This window comes from Anneissia japonica, unplaced genomic scaffold, assembly GCF_011630105.1.
Source record: "Anneissia japonica isolate Jap-2015-1 unplaced genomic scaffold, ASM1163010v1 scaffold1208_len1460985_cov181, whole genome shotgun sequence".
Lineage (NCBI taxonomy): Eukaryota > Metazoa > Echinodermata > Crinoidea > Comatulida > Comatulidae > Anneissia > Anneissia japonica.
In genome coordinates this window covers 543512-569410 of record NW_022688484.1, presented here as the reverse complement: position 1 = coordinate 569410, position 25899 = coordinate 543512, and the positions used below count along the sequence as shown (strand labels likewise).

General features: G+C 37.0%; 2 protein-coding genes and 5 non-coding genes across 9 annotated transcripts in view; all 7 read left to right on the top strand.

The window, feature by feature from the left end:
• LOC117121978 (WD repeat-containing protein on Y chromosome-like) overlaps positions 1-19856 on the top strand; it is a 42963-nt gene extending 23107 nt beyond the window's left edge. For 2 of the 3 annotated variants that reach the window (XM_033267449.1, XM_033267432.1), the window contains 13 exons: positions 4192-4265; positions 4797-4915; positions 5207-5274; positions 5562-5710; positions 6137-6274; positions 7150-7503; positions 8775-8845; positions 10165-10858; positions 13617-13832; positions 14003-14345; positions 15509-15656; positions 16051-16270; positions 19153-19855. In XM_033267449.1, coding sequence (XP_033123340.1) covers positions 4192-4265; positions 4797-4915; positions 5207-5274; positions 5562-5710; positions 6137-6274; positions 7150-7503; positions 8775-8845; positions 10165-10858; positions 13617-13832; positions 14003-14345; positions 15509-15656; positions 16051-16270; positions 19153-19398 — 2840 coding nt within the window. In that variant the 3' untranslated portion in view covers positions 19399-19855. Of the gene's footprint in view, positions 1-4191; positions 4266-4796; positions 4916-5206; positions 5275-5561; positions 5711-6136; positions 6275-7149; positions 7504-8774; positions 8846-10164; positions 10859-13616; positions 13833-14002; positions 14346-15508; positions 15657-16050; positions 16271-19152 lie in introns of all 3 variants that reach the window. The other variant, XM_033267440.1, reaches the window with a different exon arrangement.
• Positions 1117-1189, top strand: Trnar-ucg. The gene has a single exon. It is a non-coding gene; the product is annotated as a tRNA-Arg (tRNA).
• Trnar-ucg lies at positions 1451-1523 on the top strand. The gene has a single exon. It is a non-coding gene; the product is annotated as a tRNA-Arg (tRNA).
• Trnar-ucg lies at positions 3488-3560 on the top strand. Its single transcript has one exon. It is a non-coding gene; the product is annotated as a tRNA-Arg (tRNA).
• Positions 3816-3888, top strand: Trnar-ucg. Its single transcript has one exon. It is a non-coding gene; the product is annotated as a tRNA-Arg (tRNA).
• Trnar-ucg lies at positions 13130-13202 on the top strand. Its single transcript has one exon. It is a non-coding gene; the product is annotated as a tRNA-Arg (tRNA).
• Positions 19857-20722: 866 nt separating the features above from the next.
• The window catches only part of LOC117122304 (neuroglobin-like), a 23042-nt gene continuing 17865 nt past the window's right edge, over positions 20723-25899 (top strand). The window contains exon 1 of the mRNA XM_033267854.1: positions 20723-20972. Within this exon, the coding sequence (XP_033123745.1) occupies positions 20878-20972 (95 nt within the window). The 5' untranslated portion in view covers positions 20723-20877. The remainder of the gene's footprint in view (positions 20973-25899) is intronic.

Below are 25899 nucleotides of genomic sequence, written 5' to 3'. Positions count from 1 at the left end.
GGCTGTTTCACTGTAAAGATACATGTACGATAAGCAACAGCTAATTTGTAAACCTAAGTAAACAATCAGAAATAGAACCAGAGCGTTCGGACGACACCAGTCCACCTTTCTCAGTCACTTTTTTGAGTCTTTCGTATGTACGCAAAAAGTTACCAGACAATATTTAACAACGAGGGCGCACTATAGCTTCTTGAAGCTATTTTTCACTCAACATCAATTTTGTAATAGAATTATTTTAGAAGTATGTAAAACAGATTGTACGAGTTTTGTCCAATCATTAGCAAGGATTCAGCAAAACAATTTCCAGTAGCATAACACTCCGAGATATTCGTTGTTTAGAGCACTATATTTCTTGTAACTAATTTCGGATTAGGCCTACAGTAATTTAAGTTCCATTTCAAATAATAAATGATTATGATAATGATGATGATGATGATGATGATTATGATGATGATTACCATGATAGTCCTGAGAATAGTAATAAAAAAAAACCAATAAGCTTAATAATAGTAGGATTACCGAGCTTAATAATAACAGTCAATTAGGCCTATAAAGATATCTGTAGTAATTACTTATTTCCTACTACAAGTCCCACCTATCCTCATTATGTCGAATGTAATCTGAGACAATTATAGATTTAATTGAAATGCTGTATCTTTCATGGTTGTATTTAATTATTCACAAGCAACGTATTAGAATTGGCCCACGTATTTTATAGTTTCAGGACACTGCCACATGACCTAAAAAGATAAAGCTTTTGAAAGGTAAACTTATTAATAATTGTATTATTCCCTCCATACCACACTCCCTCATTACGTCAGATTTGATTAAAAAGCCTTGGTGGATGCATACAAGTGACAAAAGAGACCGACGTAAAGTGGTCCGATGATAAGGCGTTCCCTCTTCGTGTCGTAAGATTTCTATATATGAACAATTGGTTTAGAGTTTTATCGTTGATTGTTAATCGTTATAGTGTAAACAGGCCTTTAATATCGAATAGAGTGGTACTTTACAATACATTTCACCTTTGGAAATTCTAAAGCATAATACCCAAAGACTATTATTGGAGATAACAAATATCTGTTTAGATTTCAGACATACAGTAACGACATGAACGGCCGCGTGGCCTAATGGATAAGGTGTCCGACTTCGAATCGGAAGATTGTGGGTTCGAGTCCCATCGTGGTCGATTGTTTTTATTGTAAATATTGCTGCTAATGATAATAACGGAGTAGGAACTTGTAAAGCAAATATTATTATTATTATTATTATGACCCCGTGATACGCCACTGGATATGACTTGTGTTTAGATTAGGAGTAAGATATTATAAACCGTAATTAGGCCTAATACACAAAGATTATTGTTTAACAATCATTTTGTAGAGAGTAGAAGTGACCGACGTAACTTCATATCAGATTCAGATTTCAAACGTTATAGAACGACATCGACGGCTGCGTGGCCTAATGGATAAGGCGTCCGACTTCGAATCGGAAGATTGTGGGTTCGAGTCCCATCGTGGTCGATTTCTTATTTTCCTTCTTTTAAAGCCAATCAAATATGCACTGCCACCAAAGATCAAGACAATATTTAAGAAAAAATAAAATCATAAGTACCATATAGTCATTAAATTCAGTTCAGTCTCAGTTCGAAATCAGTGTCCCATTATTTACAGACGTTTTATTTCAAATATCCTACAATGTTTTTACTATGCAAAGACTATGTATAACCATGGTATAACTGAATACGTAACTGTCTCTAAATTTGCAAGAAAAAATGTCTCGCGTTCTAATTTTGGTTGAAAGCTATAAGATAATGAAGTACATACAAATTAAGCAATTCATGTATTTTCAAATATTTGTATTAGGTGGCAGGCCTAGCATTATTTTTAAGGTAATTAGGCAATATTACAATGTGATGTTACAGAGATAACACTTAGCGAGTAGCTTTAATAAAGCTTTTTTATTTTCTTGTTGTTATACCATATTTTAGAGGATAACCTTCCCAGCTTATCCTAGCTCAGCTGATGGGGTCTTCATATAAATGAGGAGGCTGGAAGTAGAGATGTGGTCAGGTGTGAGAAATAAAAAATATAAAAGAATAAGCAGTGGGTTTCTTGTACATGGCCCAGATACATCTTGAACGCAGTAACAGTGGCGTATCTATGGGATACGCCTCCCTCTCCCCACCCCAGCCGCTTCCTCCACTCCATTGAAAATGTCTGAAGAATATAAATCAGGCTCATTTAGTTAGGAATCACTTCATATCACCTTATTTTGTGACCATAGCTCCCCCTCACTAAATCATCAATCCCCAACTTGCCCCCCCCCCATCATCCTCCATCAACCTTTCTCCCATACGGCAAGGTACACCACTGCGCATAATGTACACTCATAAAAAAAAAAAGAATAGCTACTGGCCAATTCAATGGCAGTTGGTGGCGCTGCACTTTGGCTTACGAGCTTTCGCGGGGTCTCAAAGTTATTTAAGTCAACTTAACTACGACCAATTTACTTATGTTACTTTTACTTTAAGTTTACATTATCTGTCAATTTTAAAGATCAGAATGTTGTCAAAACTATCAAAACTACAGTGCAACACGTCTGGTTTGTCTGACTGGACACCACTCCGGGGAATTAGTTGGCTTGAAATTAGAATTCTGGGTTAAAACATGAATCATATTAGATTAACATCTGCAATCATGGAATTTGATGTCCAAACTATTCACTTGGCATTTCAAATGTTCAAGTTCACAACCTATTTTGATGCTTATAAATAATTGGATTTGACATATTTAGATTTTAGATATGATGTTACGTTAGTGAGATATATATCATTCAAATGACGACGTCATGTGATTGTCTTTTGCTATCCTGTTAGTAGGCATAATAACACAATGTGATAATGTGTACCCTAGGCCTCCTCCGCTCCATTGTTTCGGAATATTCCAGAGACCAGACGAAAATGTCCACATCATTTACTTCAATACTGATTCATTTCCTACAAATAGGTTGGGCCTAACCATTTGTACACCTATTGTGTGCAGGAAGAAGACAAACGTATACTAACGCAGGTGCTGAGTGACCCATCTTTCAATCGATTGTGTACCGATGCGCCTTTGCGGTATGGCGCCTTTATTAAAGGCAAAATACAATTTAGATAGGACTAGTTATCACTGAACAAGAAACAATATTCAACTGCCTTCATAAAAGTTTGTTGTTTTTGTTGAGAATATGCGTTTTAAGTGCTCAAAAAGGATAATATTGTCTCTAATACTAATAGACCTACTCCATTATGACAAAAACACAAGCGCTCCTCCCGGCCGCCAGCGCCCCTAGGTTAGTTTTCGAGCCGGTAACTTTGGGTCCCTGTCCGCCCCTGGAATAAGGTAGGCTACTTATCAGAGGACACGAATTTCATTAATATATTGCGTTTCATTTTAGTTGGATTGCGCCGTGTACCGTTCAGACATATAGTAACGACATGAACGGCCGCGTGGCCTAATGGATAAGGCGTCCGACTTCGAATCGGAAGATTGTGGGTTCGAGTCCCATCGTGGTCGATTGTTTTTATTGTAAATATTGCTGCAAATGAAAATAACGGAGTAGGAACTTGTAAAGCAAATATTATTATTATTATTATTATGACCCCGTGATACGCCACTGGATATGACTTGTGTTTAGATTAGGAGTAAGATATTATAAACCGTAATTAATACACAAAGATTATTGTTTAACAATCATTTTGTAGAGAGTAGAAGTGACCGACGTAACTTCATATCAGATTCAGATTTCAAACGTTATAGAACGACATCGACGGCTGCGTGGCCTAATGGATAAGGCGTCCGACTTCGAATCGGAAGATTGTGGGTTCGAGTCCCATCGTGGTCGATTTCTTATTTTTCTTCTTTTAAAGCCAATCAAATATGAACAAGAAACAATATTCAACTGCCTTCATAAAAGTTTGTTGTTTTTGTTGAGAATATGCGTTTTAAGTGCTCAAAAAGGATAATATTGTCTCTAATACTAATAGGCCTACTCCATTATGACAAAAACACAAGCGCTCCTTCCGGTCGCCAGCGCCCCTAGGTTAGTTTTCGAGCCGGTAACTTTGGGTCCCTGTCCGCCCCTGGAATAAGGTAGGCTACTTATCAGAGGACACGAATTTCATTAATATATTGCGTTTCATTTTAGTTGGATCGCGCCGTGTACCGTTCCCTGAACTTCTGAGAGGAACCGTAAAAGGCGTAAAGGCCGTTCGATTTTCCGTAAGTATTAAATAGATATTTTGTATTAAATACATATCATTTTCTTGCAAGAATATTTTCTTAATTCAGTTTCATCACTTTTAAATTAATATTTCGTTGCTGAAATTAAAACGTGATATTTTCCTTAGTTATGATAAACGCGTCACATCGAATTTCGAAGTGCAGTCTGTAAACAAGCTTGATTTACTTTAGAGAAATTTAGACGCGTTCAAACTTAAGCAACGCTACGCCAACACTGCTTGTGTTTGCGTGTCAACGCGTCTAATAAAATAGCCTAATGTGAACCATGCCTTAGCGTTAAATAATCTTAGGCTAATTGGTGCAAACGCAAGAAATAGATAACAGAGCAACGAGTTTCATGCATGAAAATGTTAGCTGAAGCAGTAGGACATGTACAAGCTTTAACGTAACTTTTTTTGCAAGTGGCAAATGAGGCAAAAAGCGAGCTGTGTGAACTGGACTTTGAACTCATCAATTTCATAAACTTCATGAAACAGTAATTTATGAATACTATTGGGGGTTTTTTTTCAGCCTCTGCATGATGACTGGGTCCGTAAAGTTAAGTATTGTGACAACCTACACTCATTCGTTTCGTGCGCCACGACAAACGACACTTCATTATACATCGGAGACCTCGAAGGCAAGAAAAGGTAACGAATAGCCCGTCCATCCCATCTTTCACTCCGATGTAACATTACTTCATCGACAATTTGCCCACCCCTTATTGACGTATCATGCGCTTCTGTGCGCAATGCTTTTCCGTGGTTCAACGCAATGAATGTTATTCGTTGGATAGATTGTAGGCCTACTAATCATCCACAAAGGAATTACTAATGACGTACTAATAACATCATTCACGGGTAGAACTACTGTTACATTCCCCTGGTAGGTCAGGCCTGCCAACCTGATTAATAACTTTTGTTATATTTTTTTCGTTATAGTGGATCGTTCTTTAAACTTAGAAAAGGTGTACTTTGCTTTGACTATTGTAAGGACAACAATATCATTGGTAAGTATGAAATTTATATTATTATATTAATTTGTGCATAAAGTGCTTCACACATCGTCCAAAATAAAAGAAACAAACGCTACTAGGCGTATCATCCAAACACAATCAACAATGCTAGGCTTCCATACCATAAAACATTGAAATTTTGGGATTCCCATCACTGGTTGACCGGATTCAGTATGTTACCATTTTAATGATTAGTGTGCGCTCTCATTTTCATTTAGAATGTAATATTCACATGTGACGTCAGAGATCTGCATTAATTTGTTTACTATTCTCTTCGAAAGTAACGGGAGGAATGGACCGCGCGGTACGTATATGGAATCCGTATGTGACCACGAAAGCCACTGGAATGATGAAAGGCCATACATCAGCCGTGATCAACGTGGTCGTGAACGGACCACACTTCCAGATTATCAGCGTAGGAAAAGACAAGGTGGGTAAATGCACTTGCGTACACGTCTGATTAACTGAATGCACATGTGATCGGGTAGCGCGTGCGTACATGCTTGAAAGGCTCGAGCGTCGTACCTGATATACCGCCTATAATGCCAAACCTGATCCACAATCCTAAAGCCTTAGTAGAAAACAACAACATGGCTTATTTATTAGTCGTTAATCGTGCCGTGCCATCCATCATCTAGCTCGTGGGAATAATTGTTGTCGTCGATGATACGTGTGTTAATGCTTGTTCAACATTAATGTTCTCACATCTTTAAAGTCCATACTAAATTGACAATTAATGTGATTAATTTCTTTATATTTCCAGCAAGTACCGTATTATCCCCCATGTACTCATTCCTTCTCGATTATTTTTCTTTTTGAACTAATCACCCGAACGTGTCGTATTTTCCACCAACAGGGAATCAAAGTTTGGGACATGCGCGATCAAACGTGTGTTCAAAATATCAATCCGCGAATCATGAACCTCGGCCCCCACCTAATCAACACTGTGTGCTTCCACGCTAAGACAGGATCACTCATTCTCGGGACAAATCAGGTGAGCCAGATTGTTTTATATCACCTGATTAATTTATTCCACCAAAGAGTATGAATTGATTAGTAGGTGTGCATGGTAGGAGGTGATTGAACGAAACACAAACTAGGAATAGGCCTACTAATAGAGTGTAGAATGGTAAACATTGTGTATTATGATGATAGTGTGGTAATGATGATGCTGATGATGATGATGACGATAATGATGATTATAAAAATGCCAATAGAGATTATGATGATAATGTACATGGTATGATGATAGTGAAACTATTCATTTGATGAAGATAATTATGTTGATTATGATGATGATGATGATGATGATGACGATGGTGGTGATGATGATAAAGGTAAATAGTGATGTGTTGATGTGGATGAGGATGATGGTGATGATGCTGATGGCAAAGACCAGGATGGGGGCAATGATTATAATTATGAATATAGCTAAGGCTCAAGAAAAGTGAAAGAAAGGATAAATCATTATTAGAATGCATATTATCATAATTGATTGAAGTTTGTCCAGAAATTCAGACTGTAAATTTAATAAACTTTATATTTTAATTAAATTATTGTCTTCGAGATTAAAATAAAATTGTCTTCACGAAAGAGGAAAAAGATAGTAAAAGGGTAGTCCAGTGGATATTGTTACACCAGTCTTAAATTCCTAATTCTTATTGGATGTTATTCTCCTAATCCAATCCATACAGTAACATACAATCTGAATTAGGAATTGGGAGTGGAGTAACAATAGAGCATTACACAATTCATGATACTCTGTTGATATGCATTATGTGCATTTCATATTAATATTGTCTCCCTTTTATGCTAATTATTGCACTCGCCAGACGTTTGCTGCAAATAGTGTGTTTGTATGTATTGCAGCTAGCAATTCTGGAACACAAGTGGGAAGTCGAGGGCGAGGAAGACGAAGTCACATCCCATAACAAACCAGTCACCGAGGCGATATATAATAGTCTCTTCAACCAAGTCGTTAGCTCGTGCCACGATTCAGTGGTTAGCGTATGGGACATCATGACCGGACTGAAGACTATCCAGTTCGCAAATGCGCACAAGTACATCGAAAAGGGTGTCGAAAAGTGCGCAGAAATCACGGCTATGACGTTTGATCCAACTGGACGCCGATTGGTGACTGGTGGCAGGAACGGAACAGTTAAGATCTGGAATTTTAATAACGGCGCTTGCTTGCGAGAACTTGAAGTATTTGACTCGTTTGAGGTAAAGAAAAAGCAAAAACGTGTAGTGGTCATATAGATCTCAAAACGTTAGTTAATGTCTAAAAAAGTGGCGGTGACCAAGATTACAATGTTATTTAGTTGCGAAATTACGATATAAATACGTATTTATGGTTCTACAAAAAAAAAAACAAAAAAAAAAACCAACAACAACAACAACAGCAACAACAAACGACTACAACGTTTATATAACGTACCGGTAACATTGTTATAATAACGTTATGTTAAAATTATTGTAACAATTTTACGTTTTAATAACGTCATTAGAAAGTAAAATTGTTAGCTGGGGTTGTTTTTCTACTTTCATTTATTTCTCATTAAGCAACTAATAGATCTATACAAAAATAAATTCACACGATTTCCAGTAGAAATACCAAGAGTCATAAATTTTTCAAGAAAATATTACTCAAGATATCCGTGTGGAAATTAACAAAGACATATGCCTAATTAAAAAGTATATAAATGATGAACAAATTTATTTTGTAGATTAATTGACAAAAATGGATCGCAGACTACCCACTAGCGACATTAAATTTGAATTTGTTGCATTTATAAGAAAATGAGTAAAATTTCTCTTCGAATATATGAGTTTGTTATGGCAAAAGGAACTAGTGTTAAACTGCTCTTAAACACTTTGCCATCATACCTTCAGCACAGGACAGGTCACCAAAGTCCCAGTGGATTGCGGTTACAGCTATTTTTAAAAATGCCTGAACATTATAAAAAAAAAATACGGCTAAAATGTATAATGTTTCTAAAGGTTTTAGTTTTACTCTGATTTGGCAAATATATTTTCTCTTTTTTTTTTTCTTGCATATTTTTACTTGTGTTGAGTTTTGACGGATTTTTGTTTACTTAATTTGTTGTATATCTTTTTACTGTTTGTTACTACACACCCTGTGACCTAGACATTTTAACTGTTTCCTTAATTTTATTACAACTAAACTGATTAAAAATACGATAACCGATAGCGTGTTACCATGATGTTGGATGAGATTCAACTGGCTACGAAAACGATTACTTTAATTGAATGTATAATGCTTGGTTCACACTAGAACAAGACGAGTTGTTGCTTGCGTGCTATCGTTAACGCGCGCGTCCAAATTATTCTAGTATGAACCAAACTTAATTGGAACCGACGAGAGACCATTAGATCTACTAGGTTATTACTGTAGTATTAAATGTAATTTCTTTCTCAGAAGTCTATTTCCAATTATTTTTAAGCAATCGTATGTTGTGTATGTTTCCTTCTAGGTGACTGGTATAGTCGTTCCACGCCAAAGAATCGTCACCGCAGGGTGGAACCGAAGAATAACAACATACATGTAAGTGTCTAAAAAAGCAATATAATTGTAGGAGTTTAAAATAAAATAATAGATTTCTGTGATGATATCGCATGATAATTGATCTAAACTCCAAATTATCCTTGGTTTTATTTAAATATAGGCCTAAACACTTTATATCTCATTCTTGATTTGATATATATAGCGCGTAATGGGGTGGGTGATGAAACGGCTTTCATTTATAATTTTAACAAACGATGCCAAGACATAGATGAACAAAATTGGTTTAACAGTATAAATAATTCAAATAAATTGAAACAATATGTTAAATTCAAGTGTGCTTTTGGAATTGAAGCTTATCTCTCAATGAATATAAAACCGTATTTTAAACTGTTAATGACATCTTTTCGTATATCAAATCATAACCTTGAAATTGAAAAGGGGCGTAAAAACAATGTTAATTATAAAAATAGACTTTGTATTTGCCAAGATGGTAGCATCGAAGATGAGATTCATTTTCTTTTGTTTTGCAAGTTATATACTGATTTAAGAAAAACATATCTCCCATCATATTATATTAATTTTCCAACAAATGAAAAATTTTATCAAATTATGTCATCAAAAAACAGTAATATAATTAGAAAAGTATGTTTATTTATTTATCATGCATTTAAGAGAAAGGAAAACAAAGAAACACGGGTGTATTAATGAAATTTATTTAAAGTACGGTATTGTCACAGCACGCTTATTTAATTTGTAATAATTTTGTTTTACAAGGGGCCGGAGGCCTGGAGTTTGATGAATAAATTCCCTGTATGGGGAGCATGAATATATAGCGCGTAAACATTATTATAGGTCTACGTACTTTACGTGTATTTCATACACCAGCATTCGATAGACATCTTAATTTTTTCAATTTATTTTATTATGATCATTAGGATCAGTGTCTCATCGTTACTTATTGTTTGTGGGATTTTCATACTTAACATGCGTTGCCACAGCACGTGTCGAGACGTGCGGATCAAAAGCGAAGCTTACCGGGTCACATTTGTACGGAAGTCGATAAAGGCCATCACGTGTGCTCAACCAATCATCTTTATATTTTATGTCCTTGTTATCGCCGTTCCCACGAAACCATATCTCTTTTATAATTGTATTAACGCCATTCATCTTTTTATAAGTTCATGTCCCTTTTTACCACCGTTTACAGGACATCCGATTAAGGCCCGTAGCCAGGATTTACCAAAAAAAGTGTTTTAAAGTAAATTATGTGATTCAATGTTTTATTTAAATTCTTGATATTTTACCACAGACAGTAGGCGGCCTATATCTTGACTTTTGTAGCTTCTTTTTGCTTTCAGTGATTATGACGATGATGACGATTCCAGGCAATGGGAAGTAAAACATAAAGAGGATATCTTGTCTCTCGCTTATTATGATCCAAGCATCCTAGCAACGTCTTCTTACGACGGGGACATCTATATTTGGTCGTTGGAAACAGCACATGCGCTCTGCAAACTCAACGCCAACGAGAGCGCCAATGCGCAGTCTGTGGGTCATACAGCAACTTCCGCTTTAATGGATCGCCAAGAATCGAAGCAAAGTTTTGCGAAGAATGAGGGCAGCATAACGAAACTTGACAAACAGTTATCAAACATGACATTATCACAATATAAAGAAGGGTACGGCTGTAACAAATCAGATGACGACGATGACGGTCAGTCCCTACGTCTGAAGAGCACCCAGGAGTCGGCTACAGCAGACGATTTGGACAGCTTAACGACTGCAAGACAATACAGTGCTTCGTCTCTTCCCGCTATAAATACAAAGAGCAGAAATAGCGTTATCGATCAAACTTACAGCACTGCCGACAGCACCTCCAGGCCAGATAGCAGAGCATTCGTTACAGACGATGTAGACGACAGCAATTCCGATGGATCGCTGGAAGAGGAAGGGCTTGCCCTTAAGAATATGGAGGGAAAATCGGCAGAGTTTTATATTGACGCCGATAACTACGACGAGTACAGCCGTAAACACGAGGCATCAGTTGACAAGGTTAGTCAGCTTGTCGGCTCTAAGAAAAATCTGCCGAATAATCTTTTTATTATTTAATTAATTCGCATTAAATTTTGGGCAATTAACAACAGCAGTGACAAAAGTACACATTTAAATTGACGATAGTTGTCATCTAATAAATATTTTGTTTGCTGCGGGAAAAGGTAATGGTTCTCAACAAAGTGTTTTCATCTGTCATTTAATTTTATAGAAGGCTATGTGCTTTGGTTTTTGCGAATTCATTATCTATCTACTAGCACTTTCTGTTTGATAAATTGGTGCACTTTTGGGAAATTGATCAATTCAACAATAAATGAATAAATATATAATCTCAATCCCTGGGTTATGGGTTCACTAAACAGAAACAGACGTAGCATGAACAATAGCAACAGGAATAGCAACAGCAACATCATCGACATTAACAAACCACCGCTATCAGCAACATCAACAAACTTGATTTACAATCTTGTAATTCAACATTTATCATCATTATGAAGAACGTACGTATATTAAAACTGATTAAAAATATCGACGCTAAACAATAATCAACCACGATGGGATTCGAACCCACAATCTTCCGATTCGAAGTCGGACGCCTTAAGAGCAGCTACAGTAGCAGAAACGATACCAGCAACATTAGCAGTAGCAACAGCAGCAAAAGTGACAACAAATAGTAGTAGCAACAGCAGGATTAGCAACAACAGAAATAGTAGCTACAACAGCAACAAGAGCAACACTAGCTGCAGCACCAACAGTGGCAGCTGCAAAATCAGCAACAACAACAGCAGTAGTAGTATTAGTAGCAACAACAGCAGCAGTAGCAGCAGCATAAACAGCAGCTACAACAGCAACAGCAAGAGCAACACTAGTAGCAGCAGCAACAACAGCAATAGTATTAGCGACAGCATTACTAACAGCCAGTGGCATATCTAGGGGTCCCCCCACCCAAAAAAAAATAAATAAATAAAAGCCCGTTGCCTAGTTGCCCCACGCCCCTCCCCGACCATTGAAAATGTCCGAAGCAAAAAATCATGCTTAAGTATTTAAAAAATCATAATCGCATTATCTAACGACCTAGCGCCCCCTACTGAGTCATCGAACTTCCCCTCCACTTTCGCCACCCCACCCCATCATCCCCTCACCTTTTCGAGACCCCTAGATACGCCATTGCCAGTAGCAGCTACAGCAGCAGCAAGAGCAACACTAGCAGCAGCACCAACAGTAGTAGTAGCAGCAGCACCACCACCACTACCACCACCAACAACAAATGGCAGCATCAGCAGCCACAGCGGTAGCAAAAACAACGAAAGCAACCGTCGGGCAGTTATCAGATTTTTAAGGTCCGCAACTCCTGGTTATGCCTAGCCAGAGCTCATAGCTGTAACATCATTCACTGGTCAGAGATCGCCAATTGTGGGTACGAGTTCACGTACATTTGCGTACGGGTTCACCAGAGTGTGTACGAGTAGACATCCGGTCAGGTTATTCTGGTCTATTTGCCCATAATTGCATTAAAATTTTTTAAACACGGCATTTACAATAATCCTTTCTGGCATAATGATTATAGTATGTATGGTACAAAATATACAATTAATAAATACATGTTATCTTTTTCAGAGGTATGTTACAGAAGCCATCTTTTTAGTGTGACTTAACTACAGTAATTGTTAATTCATTCCAAATACACTCACACGCCTGCCCTTAATCATACCATACGGCCGCGTATGGATAAGGCGTCCGACTTGGAATCGGAAGATTGCGGGTTCGAGTCCCATGCATCGTGGTTGGTTAAAATTTTGCCAAACTGTATTTTATACATTTTTTAATAATTCTTTTTTCATTTCTATACATACATATATCACAGCATTTAGGTTATATAGCGCTATTTTTAATGAAGACCATCAGAGTGCTGAAATCGTGGACTACACAGTGGCTCATACCGTAAATTTCTTCTCCCCTAAGGGTTTCTTCGTGTCTTAGTTTCTCGATAAACTCGTCTGTATACAACAGAGGCTGTATTAATCCATTGAGTAGTGATATTATTACAGTAAATATTTTATGGTAATATTAACATCAAAGCATCATAATTAGCATTACTAAAAGAATAATAATAATAATAGAAAAGATAGCAGCAGTAGTAGTTGTTAGAAATGATAATATGATAACGTCGGAATAAAATTATAATTCATTCGTGGATATATTATTTGAACATTGTTAACACACAGGTGACGAGGATAAATAGAATTTACCCACGGAAAGTTGTCAGGAAACGGCCGCGTGGCCTAATGGATAAGGCGTCCGACTTCGAATCGGAAGATTGTGGGTTCGAGTCCCATCGTGGTCGATTAATTTTAATTATTTACCTAAATTTTTACCCAAATATTTTTGATTTAATCATTTTTGCTTTAAATTTGATACACGATTTAATAATAAAAACAACAACGATCAGCAACATCAGCAAACAACTACTTGTTTTTATAGGATGTTGAACCCGATAGGCATGTAGTTGCCTCTTCTCAACCCCTTTTATCTAAAATTATAATTCATTTTAGATAAAAGATAAAATTGTTTTCGTTGTAAATTAAAAAATTGTAGGCCTGTGTTTTTGAATAATAAAAAAGGACAATAAAACAGCAATATTTATGCATGTCACTGCTAGTCGCGGACGCCTCATAGGCTTTTTTTTTCATCTCTGCCTACTTCACGATTTTATGATTATATGTTTTATTTCTTTGTTGTTTAACTTTAATTTCTCCAGGTTCTGTTTTTACAAACCCGTCCAAATGACAAGGACACCGCCACACTAATGGCCAGTGGAGCCGAAGGCTGGGTTCGTGCTTGGTCAATTCACCACAAAGGAGGGCTACTCGGGCAGTTTACTGCATCACACAAACCAAATGAAGCCGTTGTTGCTATGACAACAGACAGTAAAAATGAATTCCTTATTACAGGGGACACATTAGGATATATTAAGGTGGGCTTGTTTAAAAATTAAATCATTTTTTTATGATGATGAATTAAGGTTAAGCACGTTTAAATTTGTTATGCATACAATTAAATACATCACTAATACGTTATTAATACATTAATAACATTTTAATAATACATTAAAGTACTTTTTACCATTACTGCTCCGTCGTACAGGTTTGGGATATAACGGAATACTGCATTAAACCAAGACTACGACGCAAAGCATCGGCCGCCTACGACTCTATGATGCGACGAGGGAGATTCCCTTATACAAAGCAAAGTGCTACTATGAAAGCCCTTACAAAGAAGCTAGACGAGAAAATCCTATCAGGCTTCAGACCTCCACCGTCGACTACGAACGCGGAGAAAACCCTTAAATGGCCACCGAAGCTGAACTCATTCCGGGCGCATTTGGCCAGCATCACCAGTATATCATACGCAGAAGATAAGGGCCTTCTTATTTCTTGTAGCACGGACTGTTCCGTGCGACTTTGGACGATATGTGGAAGATACATAGGTTAGATATTTTTCAATTTACTGTGACCTATAAGATATCGCGATAATTGATATTTGGCCAACATTATGTCTACTATACCAACTATTTAAAATAATCGTGCGCAGTTTAAATTACGTATTACGTATTATTCAGTTACTGTTCGCATTGTGCGCACGATAAAATTCTAGACATGTAATTTGTGATACAATGTTCTATGCATCGGGCGCCCTCATATTTACAGAACTTTCTTGTCCGATCCTTATAATTTAGAGTTTGTGATATTCAGCGATTAATATTTGATTGTGACATTTAGAACCAAAGCAAAGGTGGTGATTATGTCACTGCTTATAATTCAGCGTGAGTTTCTGCTTTTAAATATCATTAAGTTTCAATAAATTAAAGTTTGTTATGCAATTTATAATTGAAATCCCCACGTTCACAATTCTGTTAGAAATAGGCAACATTTTATATTATTCATGATTGATATGCTTTGATTTATATATCTGGGTACTGTATATAGGAAAATACGTTTCGATCTCTATTTTTGCATTAAATTTCTGACGTGATGAATAGAAAAGTTAGAAACCAGGTCGGTGGAAATTGTTAAGTTTGATTGGCACTCCAGAAAGTTCCATTACATTTCTCCATCTTTTTTTTTTTTTTTTTTTTTTTTTTTTTTCTTGATCGACATCGAGTGTCAGGTCTTTGGGTAAATAATGTTGTTAACTTTGTCCATTTATTTCACATTAGTTTTGGCTAGGCTCTGCTCATCTTTTTTTTTTTTAACCATATGTATACAGGGTGACCCTTCTAGCGTATCCTAAACAGGTCGGCTGATATTTAGGCACCCTGTTGAATAAATAAAATAATGTGATGCTTTATAAACTAAGTGTCATTACGAGGCTTTGGACTGGAGATGGGTCTTAGCCGTGAAAAAAAAATAACTGTGCTGTCAGAGGATTTGAACCCAGGATCCTGGAATTGGAAGGCAATCGTCTTAAGCACCAAGCTTCAACTCCAATACCATTTTACTTGCTGAAAAACGACATTCTGAACCTTTTTTTTCATATACTATAGTTTCAATCTGTGACGCTCAACATATTACCTTTCCACACTTCCTTATGCTATATTTTTTGTCCTATATTTATTTCCTTAATGAATTCTTGTTATGACTCCATGTGTAGGTACGTTTGGACAGGAAGGTGGCTGGCCAAAGTTGGTTGAGCCGATTGAACCGGAGGATATGACTCGTCGAATGCCACGAGATGTCCAGCGTGTTGCGTCCGCCCTTACATTAAAGGTTCTAAATGGTGGTACTCGACCAAGATGGCGGTAGGTAGCTCCCCTCCCTCGACAATACCATATTTTTTTTAACGAATAAATTGATTCGCAGTCATACAGTACTCGTATAACGAGTCAGCAGACATGATCATGTAGGCCGGTGTCTTGTATAGGCCTATATACTGATGTATGCCTGGTACACAGACTAGAAAAGAAAAAAAAAAGACATCGCGTGAACTTCAGTAATAAATCATGAGAAATGTCAGTTGTATTTTCGATGCGTTAATCCATGAAATGTCATAAAAACAGTCGTTGGTATAATAAATAGTCAAGTACGTAATAATAACAATGACGATAGCTTAGCTAAACCCCGCCGAATGTTTTGATGTAAATTGCCAATAAAATGTTATACTCAGCACGAGTTTTATCTTCACGTGTACAACAGGTTGGCGAAAAACATTATGATGATCATCTCTCGAAATCAAAAGGCAGACCAAATTAAATTCGACAGTTCATTCGATCCAGGGCAGCTAGATGGTCAAGAGGAAGAGGAGTGCAAGAAAGCAGCACGCGGTATCAGCTCGATCCTTGGCAAATCATACAAACCAAAAACCCGTCACAAAATCCCGCCAACACTTCCAGATATAAAGCACAATCAAAGCCAGGTATAGTAATTAATGGAAATTAATGATACACCACTACTAACATTTATATAATAGAGCGCGAGTTGTTACAGTGGTAAGAGATTGGTGCATGAACCGAGTTTGGGACCGGCCAATGTCGTACTTGATTCTGATCGTGAGTAAGTCACCTTGCTCTAATGGACATTTTCTGAATGTCAATCATGTTGAAACAACTGACAAATCAAAATAGGGTGAGGAATACGCGCATGTCTCACGAAATCTCGTGTTGTCCCACAAACGCGCGTGTTTGCTTATGCTTTTACACTGTCGGTTGATTGCCTCGTTCTTCGGATGGGGCGTTAAGCTATTGGTCCTATGTAGTCCTGTATAGCACATGCGCACCAATACACTATTTGAAAAGAGTAGGGGATTGTGTACCTGGGTTACTGATCATCGTAGATACGGCACTGCGACCGCCGTGGGTGCCATTGGGCCTACGCTGATTCTCATGTTGATTTTCAACAAAGAGCTCATCGATTATTATTATCATCATCAACATCATTATCATCATCATCATCATTATTATCATTAATATTATTATTATTATTATTATTATTATTATTATTATTATTATTATATTGATAAATGGCTGCACATCAAACGTATTACGTAAGCACGTGAGACTGATATTTTAAGAGTCGTTTTATTTTTCCAATTTTCCACATGACTCTTTACTTTGAATTATAATTACTTTTTGGTGACACAATCAGACTGACTAACGGTCACTTCGTTTAAGCTTGTTTCAGACGAGAGCTTGGTTCAGCTGCGCCTACACACAAATGCAAGCGACGCAAAGCCTACTAAATACTACTATACGCCTATTAGCGTTGCTTGTGTAAACGTGTCTCTAACTCTAGCGTGAACCATGTTTTACAATTCCCGGGCTTTATGTAGCCTCTTGAACAGCAGTTTTAGCAGTAGTCTTGTCTGTACATCTAGAACCTCATTCTCTTAACACACTTACAAACATTCTGTCTGTAAAGTGTAATAAAATCTGGGAAAATAATTCAATTGAAACATTAGATGGTAAACAGGATCAAATAAGTTATAAATTCCAATGAGACAGATAGAAAGTATCCAATTTTCGTTGATTTAGAGACTTTTTACTATACAAAAATCCTTAAATTGATTACCGGTTCAGTCAATTTAGGGATCTATGCTAGAAATATATAAACGGTATTATTATTTATGCGTCTGTTAATTGACGGGAAATGCTTTCAGGTTTTAAGGAAAGCTATTAAATTCCTTATATAAACAGTGTAAGCAATTCAAATTGAGAATGTTATTGTTGAAGTTTATTAGCTGGACAGACGAGTATATATTAATTTTGCTAGTGCACGAGATAGGAGCTTCGAGCCAACTTTTTTTTATCACTGCCGTTTATATGGATAGGAGTCCTTTATACTGATAAAAAACATATAATCAGGCTGGCGCACAAGCGTCGACCCACGGTGGTCTGTCGGCTAACGCGAATATGGAGTCCGCAACGCGACCAGGCGTGTGCGACGGATGATTTTCAACGACAGTAAATGCGCTCAAATTGCAACTGACCAATCAGCAGATTGTGTTTCGTCCCAAGCGCTCACACGTTAACTGACGCTGTATGTGCCCGGTTTATAGAAAGTACTAATTATTATAATATATAGAATACATTTACAGTTTTATGTGACATTTTAAAAAATCAACAGCTATTTTTGTATACCATATTTATAGAGATAAGGAGTGACCCTTCAAACTTATCCTGAAAGGTCAGCGTGTATTAAGTGGCTCCCTTTAATAAATGAAATGATAAATGATGCTTTATAAACTAAGTCTCATAACAAAGTCTAGAGAGAGGAGATGTGTTTTAATCGTGAGAAAAAAAAACATGTGCTGTCACAAGATTTGAACTCAGGGCCCTGGGATTAAAAGGAGAACATCTTAATCAAGTAGCAATATCTCCTCTCCGTGACAGCTTACCGTATATGCTTGGAGTAACATACTTGAATTTGTTAATAAATCGTTATAGGAGTTGAGAGAGCACAGAGATCGTTTCAAATTACTGTGTTTTTATTTTATTTTATAACAGTTAAAGAAAGATATTGAATCAAATTGAATCAAAGGAATTAGTTATAATACAATTGAATACATTTTATGATTTGAGAGTAGTCGCTGAAAGGAAGTTTTATTGGAAGACTGTAGTTAATTAAGCTTAATATTACCTTTGTTAAGTAATGTGTATTGATTTTTTTCCCTATATTTTGTTCTGCTTAAAACTTTACTCCCCCTGGTATTAATGTGATGTGACTTATCAGAAAACAAATGGCTTTTTAAAAATATCAATTCCGTCCTTGTAATTTGATCCAAATGAGAATGATACATTCTCTTTAATTATTAAATCATAGCTTTAGCCGGCTTTTAAATTATAAATAATTGATATTTTGTGAATTAATTAGTTTAGCCATGGACTGTGTTGTGTAATCAATTAGGAATATATACTTGCTTGTATACATTTAGCAATTTCTCGGTTGCATTGTAACCAAAAAGCGTAGCGTGGAGGTTTACGTGGATATGCCCTCTAGTATAATATTTTATATTATATAATTAGGCCTGGCCTACCATTGGCGTATTTAGGAGTATTTTCGTGGGGAATGGGACCTGAATGTGGGAGTTGGAAAGGTTATGTGGGGGCTTAATAATTAAGCGAGGGAATAGCTGGCAAAATTACGGTAATATGAGTTGATTTTTAACTACTTGAGCGTATATGTTTTGCTCATAGAATTTTCAGTGGGTTGGAGAGGGGAACATATAGGTAGTCAAGAATCTTTCGGTTGATACGCCTTTGTATATTACTGAATTTTACTATTACCCTTGCTTATTTACAGGTGGTTGTTTACTCATCACTACCATTTACTAACTTGGCTCCAATCAAAGAAATCACTATGCCTGCTACTCTACAAGAGATGCACCTTCGCCAGCAACAGTCTTCCGCCGACGCTGCTGAAAACAACACAAGCGGGGGGAAGGGGACCGGCAAACGGTACCGCATACAGGAGTTCCTGAACAAACAACGCGCGGTTAAGGCGTTATCGCGCGGTAAACACTCGGTACATTTTGCAAGTAAAAAATGATTAGTTTAATCACCTAAATGCAATTGTATAAATATTATTTTTTATATTTTAATATCAAAAGTGCAATTCGTTTTTCGTTTATTGGATATTCTTTTCCAGTATTATGTGCAAATGATTAACTAAATTAAATTGTGAGAATAATAAAGCTTATGGTGATGTAGATAGCATGAGTATTTTCGTATTTTATGCATCCTGTGTGTAATCAGGGAACAGTGAAATTAGTGTAATTTCACTGTTCCCTGGTGTAATGTATGACATCTCTTCCGTATCAACTTGACCTATGATCCTCTTCTGTTAATGGAACTCTCTAATACTTTTATTGAGTCCGATTCCTGTGGATAATTAAATTATTAGATAAAATCATGATAATACTAATAAAATACTAATGAAATTAACATGAACAATAACAATAGGCCTAATAGCTATTATGACAACAATAACGGTAATGGCAGGCCTAAGTGTGATAATAATACTAATATTAATACTAATAGGCCTAATAATAATAATAATAATAATAATAATAATTATTATTATTATTATTATAGAGTAATAATAAGAAAGTAAAAAGTAGTGATAATAGTAGGCCTAATTATAATAGCAATAAGGATGAAGATGATGATGTAGATAATGCCAGATGATAATTATTATAATGATGATGCTCATGATGTTGGTAGAGCCAGGGAGATGTAACAAATATTTTTTACATCTCCCTGGTAGAGCATACCGTATCCCTCCTGATTTCCCGTCCTCGGATTGGCTGTAAAGATCGTGTACCCTTGGCGCGCACGACGCCGTGCACGCGTGGATTTGGACCCGTGAATCCATAGTGAATTCGCTAGGGAATTCGAATTGGGGGTAGGCATAAGCGTTGTTTTCGAATGTGAGCGAGTAATTAGACATAGGTCTTCACTAGACAAATGTTGAGAACACATTGCATTTGAAAAAATAATCGCGTCAACATCTGTTCTAGCGTATACTGCAATTTCCAAAGGCCTGCATAATCTTTCGCATGCACAGATCTACATTTTTATCATTAATGCTTATAAAAACAGACATTAAAAAGTACGCACGTGTGTGCATCCAACCATATTGCAGCTGACGGGAACCACCGCCTATATGATTTAATAAAGAGACAATATTTTAAAGAAGTTTACTGGTATAGTAGTGTTTCTTTTATGTTAGCCGCTCATAAAAAAATAGAGCAGATTCAAAAGACGCTACTTCGATCAAAACGCAACCATCATTTGGACTTTACCCAACCTCTGAAAACGATTACCAAAAGTCACTGTCGATTGCCTTATGAATATTCAGCAATCACCAATTGCCAATATTTGTTAAATCGTTACTTCTCTTCAATGCCGTCTGCTTTATCACACCTTCCATGTTCATGTTAACCGCGATTTAATATAACGCAGATATTCAACCGCGTAACCGACACCGCTAGCTCAGTTACGGACCCGTTAAACAGCCGGCAACAACATGAGTCTGACGATCAACGAAATTAGTTTGATTACAGATTCTTGGAAACATTTTACGGAGAATTTCGATTCGAATGGAGCAAATATTTTCATGAGGTAGGTACTAGCCGCATCAACGAAGCGCCTCCGAATGTTTGCTGAGCGCCAGCATAGTCATTTAATTGTACTGTATATGCAGGGGCCTTCACAAGCAATCTGACCTGCTATTCGTGTATTTATGCTGATTATCTGGTTTCTGGTGAGACCAGCTCGCTTTCTCGTCTTATCTGTATGCTTTATTTGTTTACAAGAATCCCAGAAATGTGTTATTAGTTTATATTAGGATATTAACGGTATTGGCTATAAACAATACCAACTCGTCACCTTTACGAACCCTCCACCCCTGTGGTATTTGGTTGACGCAGAGGTTAAGATTTAGGCACGGAATCGTGGGTTCGAATCCCACATGATTCATTTCGCTTCTGTCATTGGGAAGGCACTATACCACGTATCACTCATTGTCCATGCTTGCTATGATGAGTATGTTCCCTTGATTGAATGCATTTGGTGCCTGCTAAATATTGAATGATTTTGAAGTGGTCCCCAAGGAGAGGAGTTGTGTATGAGTGTTACTCTTTGACAAGGACAATGACTATAGCATGATAATGTGAAACACTTTTGAAAACTTCGATGGAAAGCGTTACAATGCCTATAAAACGGTGAACATTAGCACTGTCACGCTGGAGTCGGTTGTATAATAGCATTACATTTAAATGATACTTTGGATTATGACCATTTCTGTTTATAGTAAAACTCGTTCTGTATCTCAAAACTGTGTGTACTGAAAGCCTATCTATATTCGATCAGATATATCTTAATTTACAATTTGTTTACTTAATACCTCTTATGCACATGTTTTATTTGTTTAGTGTTATGTATCCTATCTAGGCCTACGTTGTCCAATGATAGTAAGTTTATAGTGGATTACTTATGGCCAACGTACCGTACCTTTTCTTTTTAATTCCCTTCTACATCGAATTCCTTGCATCATTAAGGTTGCAATTTGTCTTGCAATTAACTTATTTGTAAGAAAAATCAAAAGAAACATTATTTTTCCCAATAAGTATAAATAATCTTAAATGCAAATAAATACATAAACCAATAAAGGAAGGATATTTCAGAAAAGTTTGTTTTCTCACAACTTTTCCTTTGATATATTTTGAAATGGTACCGTACTATATAAATATATCATTATTTTCGATTGCTATGTGTTTTCTGTGCCGCTTGATTACGATTCAAATATTATTGACCTAATAGCTGGAAATCAATTATATTCAAGTAGTATTTTTTTCATTTTCTTTGATGAATTGTTAGTATGTACATTACTGTACTAATTATGACAATCATCCGCAGATGCTAATTTGCCAAAAAGGTTTTTTTCCTCTGGTTTAATGGTTTAAGCCATCATCATTTAGGCCTATTTCTATTTCCTTAATGATCATTATATAGATGTTATATTGAGCGTCTTCATTATCCGTTGTAACTGTTGCCTCACCGCAATCAAGGCCAACTCAACATCTTCATTAGTTATTAATTGCCGCCCACTTCCAAATCCAAATTTGGCGATGTATGTATGCTACAGGTCTATGGCCCTTTAAATGTTTGCACGAAAATAGGAGCTACTAGTACAGTCGTGGCAGAAACACCTGTTACCAATTAATACATAACCAGTATACTGTATATAACATGAGGCCTGTATGAGGCATGTATCGATGTACACTTAATAGCCGGACACTCTCGTTGTCGTACCTCGGTCGTACGACCGACCGTCGGCCGACAAATCCAACTTCGCTCCCTGTGAGCGTTAGACGACGCAACGCCGGCTGCTGACTTTCGGTGGCAGTCCAAACATTTCGTCATTAAAAACGATCCATTGCGCGCGTGTCATGGCGTTGCGTTCTTTATAGAATCGCGTCGGCCGACGATTGTCGGCCGCAGTTTGACCAGATTTATGAAACATTGAAACAACCGGGAGACTGCTTTAAAATTAGCCAACTTTTCGTTAATAACTGTATTAATCGGCAAAGTAAAGCCGAACGAAAAACGATAATATAATGTACAGACCTGCTGTCAATGTGCTTATTATGTTATTATGTAGGGAAGGGAACTAACGCCGAAAGGGGGTGGGGCTGGCGAAGGTAATATTCCGGGGCCCTGGTAGATCGCTGGGGTGACTTAGAGTAGAGTTGAACAATGCTTGTCAAACGGGGTAAGAGTACTGGGTGAGTGTGAAAGAGATGGATGTGGTACCTAACAAAGATCTGGTATTCAGAGACCCTCTTAAATGAAGGAGATAACGTGAGGTTTTATCAGCAAATTTGGGAGTGGAGATTTGTGTTTGGGATTGGAAGGCAAACATGTTAATGTTAACTACCAAGCTACGTCTCCACTCCATAGCAATAAGTCAGTTAGTCGACTGAACCGAGCCAGACCCATAACCAGGAGGTTGGTTTTTTCGAAGGAATGCCTTTTCCTATTGAACCTTCCCCTCCTCTTTGATAAACCGAAACACCCACTCCACTTGTCCACTTGCATTAGAAATTTACCTATCAAAGTGGTGATAAAACTTACCTATTACATACTGGTTTGCTTCAGCTCAAGGGATATCCCCCCCCCAGCCTCCTGACTATTTCTCTAAACCCCCACCTGATTTATGACCTCCGTTATTGGTGTATTTCATCATCCTAGTTCGCATGTATACGCTTTACTCAACAGTACGATTTATTATTATTTAGCAGCCTGTTCCTACTTTATTGTCGATAATGTGCTTTGCATAATTGTTTTAAATAGTTTGTGCCTTGCGTGTCACTCAAACTAGGAATCATCACCCTAGGGTTTCCAGATGGAGAAAATTTTAACATGGTAATAAATCATTACCATTGCTTGCTTTGCCAAAGTGAATTTGAATATATTCATTGAGTTAGTGAACAATAATATATAATATAGTATGTAGGCTTTTGACTCTTATACACATCTTATATATATATATATATCATAGCATTACCGCATGACGGTTAAGAGTTATCTCTATCACATCATACGAATTTATTTCCGAGTCTTAATTCATTTTAAACTCATTGTAGCCTATATTAAAAATGTAAACACCCTGTTCTTCGCACCTCGCGACTGGATAATAACAGCGCGTGAAATTGCGCGCATCAGCTGATAGATTACTGTTTATTCGCGCAACATCACATGGAAATGTGGGACTCGACTTTAATATCCAGAGTTGGTTTGAAGGTGAACGAAGTTCAGGTTAAGCTAATTGCGGAGAATCAGTGCATGGGTTGGTGAGTCTAATGCGCTGCGACAGGCTTAACAATGTACTTTCGATAAAGAAAACATTAAACGGTGACGAAACGATGACATCGTTCGTCGCTTTGATTAGTATTGAAGCGAATTGGCTTTAAAGTAATTTAGTAATATAACTCGTTTGCGATACATACTAGAAATTGTAGATCACAGATAAAAAAAAATATTATATATAGACGACCAAGAGCGATGTGTTAATATTCGATGCTATTTTCAGAAACATTTTCTCTTCAAGAAGTAGTTTACTCTAATTTGTCAAAGCAACAGTTGTATGTACAAAGTTCAGTGGATGCAAGAGTACCGTAATACAAGCTGGAGGTTCCGGAAGCGCAATAGAAGCATTGATAATCACAATATACAGATAGGGGCTACTTTTGTGGGCTGAGTTTGTTTAGGTGACTCTATTCTTCCATGAGTCTATAAGTCAAAGCCAATAATTGAGCCGAAAATTGAACTCAATACTTTTGGTCACAGCAGTATGTAGGTCTACGTAACTTTACCGTGTACTTCTTTAGATGCTCACGCGTGTTAAACTCGTTCCACATTAAGCTAAGCGTGCACGTACAGGGCCTAAATGCAGGGCTTGACTTACTCTTCGCACAGTGCCACAGGCGTGTTAGTAGTCGCACAGTGTCACAAGTCTTGAAAGACAACGTGTAATCAACAGAATCGTTTATCTACGATTAACAAATTAAGTCAAGTACGAGAAAAATGCATATTGGCCTACATACCTACATGATTTGCGTAAATATTTCTAATTTGAAGCTGCTCCAAGGCTCTGAGAGATCACCGGCCATCGAGCATACACGCCTGTGGAATGGACACTGTATTTACAACTCATTAATAGAACCAGCAAAATAATGTACATTCAATTAGATAACATTTTCTTTTAATGAATGCTAAATTGGAAATCCTTGAAGCATGATTTTTACACAGTTAAATTAGTCTCGCGCCGACAGTTACGGTATATGTCTGTAGAGCTAATTTTCTACTAAGCTTTATGTCATATCGGGAATGAAATATACGGCGATCATTACAGTATCCGATTAATAATTACGAATTATATTTCATTTTGAATGGGCCATGGCCAAAGTAGAACAGTTTCGTAATCAACATTAACTTGGCCAACCTAATGATCGAGAGAATAAAAATATAGGTCATATTTTATTAGGACTATATTATTTTATGTCACATTATAACATTATCTATTATGATAAATGATATACCATTTGTTACATTATATTACATGCTTTGTATAAATATTGATTCACAGTATTAGATACCAATATCCGATCTGGACCAAATAACAGGCTCGTACGTAGGGGGTGCGTATGCACCCACCCCCTCTTCCACAAATTACCAAAGGTCCACATTTTCCGAGATAGAAAATTTAAGACTAACTTTCGCACGTTCCAGAAAACCATCCACCACACCTCCTTGGCCAATCAGAGCAGTTTCCAACTAGGACCCCCTCCAATTCCTCGTACAATCAACGACTTTTATCTGTATTATATAACCTTTTTGAGTGTTTATTTACCTCATCGGCAACCATGGTCAGGCCAAGGTGGTATAGACCCTCTATCTGTGAAAGTCCCTACCCTGGCTCCTCTATCTCAAATTATGGATCCGCCACTGAAAACCGTTCATACTGCATCTTCAGAATGCCCCTGTT